Source organism: Condylostylus longicornis, unplaced genomic scaffold, assembly GCF_029603195.1.
Source record: "Condylostylus longicornis isolate FDR11 unplaced genomic scaffold, ASM2960319v2 ptg000141l, whole genome shotgun sequence".
Taxonomy (NCBI): domain Eukaryota; kingdom Metazoa; phylum Arthropoda; class Insecta; order Diptera; family Dolichopodidae; genus Condylostylus; species Condylostylus longicornis.
The window spans coordinates 157,308-169,431 of record NW_026578109.1 but is presented as its reverse complement, the minus strand read 5'-3'; the positions used below and the strand labels follow the sequence as shown (position 1 = coordinate 169,431).

At 29.7% G+C, this 12,124-nt stretch overlaps 1 protein-coding gene across 1 annotated transcript; it reads right to left on the bottom strand.

The window, feature by feature from the left end:
• Positions 1-3,216: 3,216 nt before the first annotated feature.
• On the bottom strand, positions 3,217-5,518 carry LOC129615640 (pyruvate dehydrogenase [acetyl-transferring]-phosphatase 1, mitochondrial). The gene is made up of 3 exons (XM_055530954.1): positions 5,234-5,518; positions 4,874-5,185; positions 3,217-4,824 (listed from the first exon to the last, which is right to left on the bottom strand). Exons 1-3 carry the CDS (start codon positions 5,324-5,326, stop codon positions 3,862-3,864), a joined length of 1,368 nt encoding a protein of 455 aa, XP_055386929.1. The 5' UTR covers positions 5,327-5,518; the 3' UTR covers positions 3,217-3,861.
• Between the last annotated feature and the right edge of the window lie 6,606 nt (positions 5,519-12,124).

Sequence of the window (12,124 nt, the reverse complement as noted above, 5' to 3'; positions counted from 1 at the left end):
GTATGGCAGCCACCCGAACCGGTGCAGCTATCTCATTAAAATTTTTAGAGCATATGTAGAATATAATTGGACACATGTATACAAAATTTTATATTTGTACCTTTATTAGTTTTTGAAATAATTAAAATAAACTCTTTGAGTTGTATGGCAGCTACCCGAACCCGTTGTCCGAATTGGTCCAATAACAATAGGGTTCGTCCTTGGCACAAAAGAAGCAACTTGTGAAAGTTTGGTGTCGATTGCATTATTCGTTTTTGAGTTATCGTGCGATCGGACGGTCGGACGGACGGACGGACGGACGGACATGTCTAAATCAACGCAGAATTTTACGCTGAGCAAGAATATATATATATGTCCATACCCCAGATGACTCCTTCAAGTAGTTACAAACTCCATACCAAAGTTAATATACCCTTCGCGAAGTGCAGGGTATAAAAACGATTAAATACAAAAAATATGCAGAAATTATTTTATTTCGTTTAAATATTAACAAAATTAAATTTCTTGTTCTAACAAACTAGTTACTTATTACAGGTAACAAAGTATTTTTCAGCTAAAACCAAAATTGTAAATATATAACAAAATTGTTTTTAAATAAACTACATAACATATTTACATAAAAAAATAAAATTTTTAATCAATTTTTCTTAAAACTAGTAAATTTTACGACAAAAATGTATTCAACTAAATTCACAAAATTTTTTAATATTTTTTTATTAGAGATGAAATTACATACTTATTTAAATTGTTCAAATCTTAACAACTGATTAAATTATATTTGCCATAGGCAACAAAATAAAATTTAAAGTTCTTTCAAATTAAAAATACTTCGGGGATGTCGAATTCGTTTTTCCTAATGCTTGTATACATTTATCCCTGATAATAATTATGAGATAATTTAATGTCTTTATATCTAACAAGTCCCAATACTCAATTTTTTTTACGAAATGTTACGAATTTTTGGCCTCGTTGTTGGTTTTTTCTTTAAATGCCACTGATCGTGTTATATTTTTTATTATTTTTTTCTTTTTTATACCCTGAACTTCGTGAAGGGTATATTAACTTTGGTATGGAGTTTGTAACTACTTGAAGGAGTCATCTGGGGTATGGACATATATATATATTCTTGCTCAGCGTAAAATTCTGCGTTGATTTAGACATGTCCGTCCGTCCGTCCGATCGCACGATAACTCAAAAACGAATAATGCAATCGACACCAAACTTTCACAAGTTGCTTCTTTTGTGCCAAGGACGAACCCTATTGTTATTGGACCAATTCGGACACCGGGTTTGGGTAGCTGCCATACAACTCAAAGAGTTTATTTTAATTATTTCAAAAACTAATAAAGGTACAAATATAAAATTTTGTATACATGTGTCCAATTATATTCTACATATGCTCTAAAATTTTAATGAGATAGCTGCACCGGTTCGGGTGGCTGCCATACAACTCCAAAAGCAAATTTTTTATATTCGGCAAAATAATAAAGTCAGATTCATGAAACTTGGCAGTCGTGTGTCCAATTATAGGTCAAATATATTTCTGAAGTTTTGATGGAATTGCTTGACAGGTTCGGGTACCTGCCATACAACTCCAGAAGCTAATTTTAAATATTCGGCAAAATAACAAAGTCAGATTCATGAAACTTGGCAGTCGTGGGTCCAATTATAGGTCAAATATATTTCTGAAGTTTTGATGGAATTGCTTGACAGGTTCGGGTAGCTCCCATACAAGTCTAAAAGCTTATTTTAAATATTTGGAAGAATAATAAAGTCAGATTCATGAAACTTGGCAGTTGTGTGTCCAATTATAGGTCAAAGATATTTCTGAAGTTTGAGTGGAATTGCTTGACAGGTTCGAGTGGCTCCCATACAAGTCCAAAAGCTTCTTTTAAATATTTGGAAAAGTAATAAAGACAGATTCATGAAACTTGGCAGTTGTGTGTGCAATTATAGGTCAAAAATATTTCTGAAGTTTTGGTGGAATTGCTTGGCAGGTTCGAGTGGCTCCCATACAAATCCAAAAGCTTATTTTAAATATTTGGAAAAGTAATAAAGACAGATTCATGAAACTTGGCAGTTGTGTATCCAATTATAGGTCAAAGATATTTCTGAAGTTTTGGTGGAATTGCTTGGCAGGTTCGAGTGGCTCCCATACAAATCCAAAAGCTTATTTTAAATATTTGGAAAAGTAATAAAGTTAGATTCATGAAACTTGGCAGTTGTGTGTCCAATTATAGATCAGATATATTAGCAAAGTTTTAGTGGAATTGCTTGGCAGGTTCGGGTACCTGCCATACAACTCCAAAAGCTAATTTTAAATATTTGGAAAAATAATAAAGTCAGATTCACGAAACTTGGTAGTTGTGTGTTCAGTTATAGGTTTGAGTAATTGCTATACAACAATGAAAGGTGCAGGGTATAATTCAATCGGTTCATACCGACTGAAACGTTTTTACTTGTTTATTTTTCAAACATCCCAACTCTCCACGAATATTTCAAATTTATTCAAAAATACCTAATATAAGAATATATTTCTTAACAAAAAGTACAATGACCAACCTTGAATACACCGTATGTATACATAAGTAAATTGTGTATTACAGACTCTTGAGAATAAAGATGTCTGTGTGTAGAATATACGACTTGAAATAAAGTCAACAAAAATTTTATTAGCTTTAAATTTAAAATTTAAGTTTAATTATTTGATTTTAAGTTTTATAACTATGATAGTGTTTTTAAAATTTTATAATCATTATAAAAAATGTTTCGTTTTAAGTTGTCCCCAGTATAAAAACAAACATAAAAATATTACAAAGAAATTTTGTATAAGTTTTAAAGTTCCTGATGCGGAAGTTTAAGTAAATTAATGAATTAGCCTTACTAACAATGTCAAGATATATCCTAATAAAACTAAAATCACTTATATTCCTAAAAAGAATTTTATGGATTTTTAATATAAAAACAATTCACATATGCAATAATTTTTTTAAATTATGAAGCATATACATATGTAAATTTAAGTAATAATAAGATATGTATGTCTTACAAAATTAGTAAACTTGTTAGTTTCAAATGTACATTTTCTCAAATTTGAAAAAATACACCAAAATCAACTAAATACTTCGAAAAAAAATATTTACACTATCTTTTTCTTCTTGTACTGTAACATTTATTGAAATCTTAAAATAAACAAAACCTGGAAAGTCTTTTTTAAATCGATTTTTTAATGTTTTAATGACACAAAATTTTAAGAATGTAAGCACTAGTAAAGTAGAAAAAGATTGAATTTTAACTTTTTCTAATTTGAAAAAAATCGATTATTGTGGGAGATTTATGATGTTAAAAAGGGCCCTCTATATATCCGATAAGAATTCGCGTAAATTCGTTATTTGTGCACTGTCACTTTCTCTTAGGATGCAGGCCTGTATTTCTGTCAGCCGTAGGGAGATATCATACATAATTAGCAAATCTGTTAATATTAAATATACATTTTCCAAATTTGAAAAAATACGCGAAAACCAATTTTTTTTGTAGTGTAGCATTTATTGAAATTTTAAAAAAAATAAACAGAGTCTGGAAGTTTTTTTAATCAATTTTTTAACATTTTAATAACACACAACTTTTATAATGTAAGCACTAGTAAAACAGAAAAAGATTGAATTTTAACTTTTTCTAACTAAAAATTTGAACTTTTGGGAAATATATGATGTTAAAAAGAATCTTCTATAGTTTCCATGAGAATACATGCAAAATCATCAGCCGTGAACTTTCCCTCTCCATTAGGATCCCCACCAGTACTTTGTCAGCCGTGGTATACATTCAAAACGATGCACAAAATTCGTCTTCTTTATACAAAACCTAACTCAACGTTTTGGAATTTTTAATATCATTATTAAAGAATAGAACAGTTATAGTGATGTCGTCACGGTATTGCCTTGAAATATCCTTTGGCAGAGATAAATAATAAGATAGTTTAGAATGTTCAATACCATACTCCGTTCCACCTAGTGCATTACGGATTAAGTGTGTAGCCGAATTTTGATCCAAGGGTTTATGTTTTTTCCCGTCCTTTCTCTGTGTCAAAGTAACGAAAGCTTTCTTAATAGTATGGTTTTCCATAAAACTGAATGGTTCTAGAAATGCTTTCCCCAATATGTGTTCTCCAACCAAATTTACCACTTGAGTTGGTGACAAAAAGTCCCACAAGCCATCACTAGCAATTACTAAAAATTTATCGTTCTCCAATATTTTATGGCAAATGACCTCTGGTTTTGCAGTAAGATAAGGGGGTGTATTATAATGAAGTGGAACAGCAATTTCTCCAAATTTTGGAACAACAACTTGTTTTAAAATGTTTTTCGACCACTTGTATCTAAAATCCCCTAACGCACGTAAAGGAGCTAATTGACCAAGCAATCGATCATTTCTTATTACAGTATCCTTTTCTTTTACAGGATGTTCACTTAAAATTCGTTTAACTTCGGCAATGTTATCAGAATTGTGTTCGTGTGTTAATACTTTAGTTATCCATTGACCAGATTCTGAACATGAGCCGATTACAGCTGCACAATCACCAATGTTAGCTATATATACATTTACATCGGTAACTAGTGCAACACATGCAACAGCACCGCTCATTGCTACTGACATAGTTCTTACGTTAGGATATTCTAGCGCTTCTCGCGAAAGATCTTCGTCTAAAGAAATAACGCTGTTTTCTATTCTCTCTTTTATATCATATTTTTTGTTTGCCAAAGATAAATGGACATATCGCAGGAAGCTCTCTTCATATAAATCTCTGATTTCTTTGACAAAATCAACCTGTAATTTTATGATATCAAGCAAATGTTGAAAGTTTAATTTTAATTACTTTATCATTATGACATTTCAGAAAAGACTGACTCGTAGCTCCTTCCGACAGCTCTTTACAAAGTGTATCATAAGGAACCAAACTTGCAGCTAAATATCTCAGAAGTCTTTTCGAAACCACCTGAGAGCATGCTGGGCCACCATGCCCATCAAAAACTCCGCAAACAAATCCATTGGTATGTATCAAACTTGCTTCCGTTCGTGAATCTTCAATTGGATTGTTTGATGCTAACTGATTTGTGTCAAACCCTTTAAGCCGACTACCTTTAGGAAAAATATGACAATATTCATTCTCCCTTAGAATTAAATTAACCTGCGAAAAACAAATTAATGAAATGCCTTACTTTATCTAATATCTTACATCATAAGGCGATAAAATGGACAAACTGCAGTACTTGTTAACGAATTCTGTTATTTGGTTTAAAATCGTAAATTTAAAAAAACTTTTGTTCATTTGAAATTTTGCCTGAATATTGTTTTCAATTAATTAATTACTGTTAAAATAAAGTTGCTTTTGAAAAATGTTATTTTAATTAAATTTTTCTATAACCCCACATTTGTCATAAAATATTATGTAGAACTATGATTATATTTATTTGTTCCATTCACCTACCATTCGTTATCACTAATATCTGATTACAATCACAACTGCTTGAACATATTTTTATTATTTATGCGATTATTAAGATATACATGGTGCATCAGTAAAGAGTACAATATTATATATCATGGTATAGAGCACCAAAAATCAGTAAAATTTTAGTTCGCAACTAGTTGTCAAAACTCAAAGGTTTCCGAGATACAAGAATTTTAACGAATTTTCACGATAAATTTCTAAGAATATTTTGCATATATCACACACCCATGGAAATATATGACCTTAAAAACAAAGGCCAACGGTAAAAAAGAATTTTAGGCTATTCTCCTGCCGGTTATTAAATTTGCGCTGCATATTGATTTTAAAAAATAAAATACTTACTTACTTTCATTCTTACATTATTTTAGGAACTTTAATCAGTTCTCATTTGCTCCATATGCCATTTTTTTGAATTTTGAGTTATAAGTGGTTTTCTAGGTTTTGACGGGTTCTCTTTCACGTGACGCAAACCGTTTTTTTCCTATTTTCCTTAGTTTGTAAGATATTTGGTGTCGTTTTTGCTCCATAAACCACAACCTACAGATTTTTTGCTCCATAAACTATTTTTTTTTGTCAATGGAGCACATTTTGCATGAAAAAAGCATGATTTCTTTATGTAAGATTTAATGTGCTCCGTAGATTATGGGTATAATCGGAAAGTAATAAAAAATGTGCATCAATGCAGCGTCGATGAAAAAAAATGTTGCTGATGCTATACCGAAGTTAGGCGTGTATCTTGATGATGTAATATAAATTTGACCTTTTGCGACACTTTTTAAATCTTATGTTTTTTGCGTTTATTTTAAAAAGGTTTTGTGTAAGAGTATTAAAGTTATTAACAACTGAAAATCTATTAAAAACAATTCTTAATTTCAATGCTATTAATATAATACCGATATAATGCATGAACAAATAATTAATTTTATTAGTTATTGAGTTAAAATAATAAACTATTTACTTTTAATTTAATAAGTTATTTACTTTGCATTAATACAAAATCACAAAAAAATTGATGCACAGTTGATTTAATATGATGCGTATTTTTGACATTTTTGCACACCAAATATTTAAAGTATTGCAGCATTGATTCATTTTCGTACATAATTTTTACATGATTACTCATCGATGCTGTTTCGATTGCTTTCTAATAATACCCATAGTAAAATAGCTAAAAATTGCATTTAGGATATTTGTACATAACATACATACATGTGTTTTTTTGAACTTAAAATTTAAAGGTTAAATTTTTATTTGCTGCAAGTGCATTTAAAATGTATGGTTAAAATTAAAAAGTATGATTAAAAATTTTTATGATATTTTTTATCTAATCATCGCGTTTACCGTTTTAAAATTCAGCTGCATATCTAAAATTCGCCGCTTTGGATAATTATATTTTTTTTAGCTTATTCTTCCCCAAATGACGAAATGACGTTGCTTTCCTTCAGATTTTTCAAATAATTTGCTCCACCGTTATAGGATTTTAATATTATTTTACTCAATTTCAACATAAGATTTCAATATATCGTCGGCTTAATCTAATAGCAAATAACTCATTTTGCTCTACTTTACAGGAGACAAAAAAAAAGCTATTATGTGACAATATTTTATATGGTTGCTTGTGAATGTTTTTAGCTAATTTAATGTTTAAAAAGAATTTTAATTAGAATATAACCTTTATTTACCTTTCATTGATATATTTACCTAGAACAATGAGTTACAGGAAGTTATGAAAAAATTTATGACAAAAATGAGTTTTTTGCTATTAGAATTAAGCTGATGATATGCATCTCCATGTGCAAAGAGGTCTGTAAGAATTAACAAACTCATTGGATATCTAGCAATGGCAAAAATTACCAACTTAAAAAAAATTGAATTCCAATCAAAAATCTAAATTTGGATAGGAGATTACCAAAGGAGACACTACATTATACCAAAATAATTAATAAACTAAAATCGTTCAAATGTATTTTTTTAATAAGGTTCAAAATTTCTCGAATTCGTGTTGGTGGCGAATGGAGCAAAATAGAACTCAGTCGGTGATATGGTGTTTGAAAGGAAGGGGTGTCGGAAATAATTTGTGTGAAGGAAATTAATTTATATTTTTAGCTCTACTGATTCTTGTTTTTATTTTAAAATTTAAACTTCGAAAAAATTGTTTGGTTAATTCCATCTGAAAAATGCATTTAAAAAAAACTGTGACTTCAAAAACGCTTAATGTTTAAGTACGGTATTAATATGATTGTACTACCGTCTCAGAGCTTATATTACATTGTAAAGAAAGCTACTTAGGTTTTTAACACATTTTGGAATACAATTTTTACAATATTAATACATACTTATTTAAAAATTTCAATTTTAAATTCTGTGCAAATGTTAATTTTTAATAGACGTTACTCTACATCATTAAAAACATAGCACTTTTATGCTGCATTTCAAACCATATTAAAAAAGGCAGAGTTACAAACAATATTGAAAAATTTCACAAAAAACAAAGAATATTTTAATCAGAATACTTCGAAAACATTAAGAAATGGACGTTAGTTTTTTCCGATTGCAAAATTTCGGAATATAATTTCAGGTTAGTGGAGTAACAGATATGTATGGCATTAGGCAAGGCAAGGTTCGATATGATATACCGAATGATATTTGTGGAAAAAATTTTACACTATAAAGCCTGTGACTTCAATAATGCTTTAAAAAAGATTTAAGTACGGTACTCATGTTTTTATATCTAATGAATGCCGATGCTGAGAGAGAAACTTGAAAGCACGACCTTATTTTTTGAGAAGAAATATTGAAATAAATTCACACTTATTATAAAACAGGTAAAATTTCGGAAATATATTTGAAAAATCAAGAGATATATATTAATATTTTCATTCATAATTATTTTAAAATTCTTGAAAATCATCTAAAACAGCGGAAAAACAGCAAGCACAACCTTCGCCTTCAACGTTTTATATGTTACTGAAAGCATTTCATTATTTTTAAGTGAACAGCTTTTTTTTTCTCATAGGGTAAGTTCACTCAAGATATGGGGAGTAACTGTGGTGTCAAGTTGAAAATATAATTAATGAAAGATAATTCTTAAATATTGATATAAATACATAGTAAAGAAAAAATTTGAAGAGGGAATTATAAAATAATATCTAAAATACAATCAAATATTATTTGTGAAATACAAATTTTATATAAACTTCAAAATTTTACCTCTATTTTTATTTGAAAAAATATTAAAAACTTACTATCATTTGTATCAATTACCTAAGAAAAAAAAGTATTTAAAATGTTTGGAAAAAACAATCATATATTTTTATGACCGGATTTGAATATTTTTTTGTTTTTGAAATAAATGGTATTTTACCAAATGACTCAAAAATTCCGACTGTAAAATAACAGGTATTTTAAAATTTTTGTTTTTTTATGTAATATTCTTTCCGTTTTGAATTAAGATAGGTCATACATATACATGCAGGGACATTTTATAAATAGATTACTCTTGTTTACCTGCTAATAAAATATGAAAAAAGAGCACAGCAAAATTTTCGAAGCACTGAATATAACATGTTTGAAATAGTTTTCAAATAATTATTTAAAAAAAAATTGATTGGAAGTGAGTACGTACATATTTATTTTTAATAACTTAAAAACTAACTGAAATTATTTGAAACAATTTTATAAGTAACGTATGTATAAATAATCGAAATGAGAAAATTCAAATTGTTGAAATGTGTCAACCTATATTACTTTTATTAACATTTTTGTTAGCCGACACTACTCAACTTACCTTATTGGGAAATACAAAATGTGCATGAAAAACATACATCCTTCCTCATTAACATTTGAAACCATACTGAAATATGAATTTCAAATTTTTTTTCATTTTATCTTCCCTCCTACCTTTCTTTCTTTTTCGTGCAACAGAATTTTAATGGGAAGCTTTTTAAAAATGTGTATAATATCCTGAGATTTTTTAAAATATTAAACTCTTTTTTACTTAAAAAAAAGAAAAAAATAATAAAAAATATGACACGATCAGTGGCATTTAAAGAAAAATCCAGCAACGAAGCCAAAAATTCGTAATATTTCGTAAAAAAAATTTAATATTGGGATTTGTTAGATGTAAAGACATTATTTAAAATATTCAACTCTTTTTTACGTAAAAACAAGAAAAAAATAATAAGAAATATGATACGATCAGTGGCATTTAAAGAAAAAAACAGGAACGAAGCCAAAAACTCGTAATATTTCGTAAAAAAAATTGAGTATTGGGACTTGTTAGATGCAAAGACATTAACGGTATTAATACGGTTGTAGTACCCTCTCAGAGCTTTTAATACCTTTATATTGTAAAAAGAACTACTAAAGCTTTTCGTACGTTTTGGTATGCAGTTTTTACCATATCACACAACTTTGACGTTTATTTGAAAATTTCAATTTAAAGTTCTGTCCAAGTGTTCATTCTATAAAACGTTACCGCATCATTAAAAACCTATCATTTTTATGCTGCATTTTAGGAAAAAACTTAATAACTAGAACTTTATTGCTGAAAATATATGCTAGTTTATTTTATCGCTTATTTCTGACAGCATTTATATGACAAGGTATAAGAAAAGCGTGCTCGTTTTTTCGATGCCCGATTTACTTTTATTTTACGTCTTCACTACGTATAAAGCGCATTTAGGAAAAGTGTTCAATGCCAAGAGCTTTTACTAAACTTTTTGGAATTTTATACTTTGTAAAATTTACGTCATAAGCGCATTATTGAAGTCACGGAGCATTTTGACAAAATCATGTTAAGGTCAGCTATGTTCCAGTAAACAATCATTACAATTTTTTTTTAACAGATGATGGTTTAAAAATAAATCCATTGATTAAAATCGGGATTATCAGTAGCTCGCATATTCCGCTCTAGTTTCAAAGTTTGAAAGTACTACTGTAATATAAACTTTTTGATATAAGAACGTTTTCTCCTAAAGGAAGTTTATCAATAGTCAAAACTTGTAAAACCAAATTTCAAGTGGTGCTGCAGATGTCATGAGTGCCTCATTGCAGATAAGCAAATATAGTCTAGAAAGTCTGAAAAATTAGACTGTTGACGAAACTAAAGGTATGATAAAATGCTGATAACATCTGACCATTGGTGCAGTGGTTATGGCACCGGTCCTTTAACCGAAGGGTCTCGGGTTCAAACCACGGTCAGGTCACTATAAAAATTATATTCAATATTATTATAACTTAATATACAAAACTAATAAATATTATACAAGTAATTTTCAAATATTCGTAATATTCGATATTAAAAAAACTAAGGAAAATAAACAATAAATAATTAACCTCAAATAATTAATATAAATAAAATTACGGAAGGCTAGTCACCTACTTAGTTAAACTCTATGGCGCTATGAAACTAGTGCATGAGAAATCATGCACTAGCCCTATGCTCCTTCTAGGAGTGAACAAAGGAAAAAAAAAAAAAAATGCTGATAACATATCATCCCTAAAGGTAATAAAGTCACTGCTATTTCTGTCCATGCAAGCATTAATGTTTTATGATTTAGATAAAGTTTTTCAATCAATAGTTGATGTAAGTAAATATGTTTTGCTACTACCCTGCCCCTAGATCATCGTAAGAAAACATTTTTGAAAATTTGTATTTTGGAAGGATACCATTATTGCATACGCAGCTATGAGTTGATTACCATAACATATCAGTATTTTTGTCTGGTATAACACTTGAAAAAACTTTAAAGAGAGAAAACAATGATGTAATTTTTCGCAAAGGAAGAAAAATACATTAACAAAAAACTAACCAGATGGAAAAATTAAAAAAACTTTTAAAAACTTTATAAACAAAGTAATAAACGTCAAATTTCAAAATATTTATGAAACACAAAGGGTACATGTACACAAACAAGAGCATGTGTTTTGACAGTTAAAAGTTTTTTTTTGTAATTTTAATTATAAATTTTACTTTACAAAACTTGAAAAAACTTTAAACATTGAGAAAACGATGATGAAATCTTAATTTCCTCTCATTTTTTTCACTTAAGCTTTATAAAATTTTTAAACCTAAGTTCTCCACCCTTATCGGATTAAAGATATATTGGGCTTCAGGTGCTCGTTGGGTACAGACAACGACATGCTATCGAGTCAAGAAATGTACGGACTGGTCTGCGTATAAGACCTGAAAGAACTCCTGAGCTTGATGGTGGCAGACGATGAGACCGCTGGTAATCTGGAAGGCGTCGAGCAGACAGCAGTTGTGTGGGGCGGTGATGGGATCCTGTGATTGTAGTTTTCCTCTACGGATCACGCGCACCAACAGGAGTGTTCCATTGTGGTATCTGTCTGGCTTAAGGAGGAGAGTTAGACAACTACTTAATGGGGTGACGAACGGGTCGCCTGAAAAGTGGAAGCGTTATACGAAGGCGTCAGGAGATGGGATGCTCCAAGAGGGCCTCCTATAGGGCCTTCTGCGAGGGCATTGAAGAATTGCTCATGATTGGAAGCATTCATTGGGTTCTGTTGAAGGAATTTAGCCATGGTGTTGGGATCTTTATTAAGCCTTTATTAAGCCTGATGGGGACGAGATCTCACCTGTCTTGTTACAGC

Excerpts from the sequence above, each read along its gene's own strand:
- LOC129615640 (XM_055530954.1), bottom strand. The coding sequence starts at position 5,326 with ATGAACAAAAGTTTTTTTAAATTTACGATTTTAAACCAAATAACAGAA. Across the intron at positions 5,186-5,233 it reads CCATTTTATCGCCTTATGAT|GTTAATTTAATTCTAAGGGA; the intron begins GTAAGATATTAG and ends TGTTTTTCGCAG. Across the intron at positions 4,825-4,873 it reads TGAAATGTCATAATGATAAA|GTTGATTTTGTCAAAGAAAT; the intron begins GTAATTAAAATT and ends ATAAAATTACAG.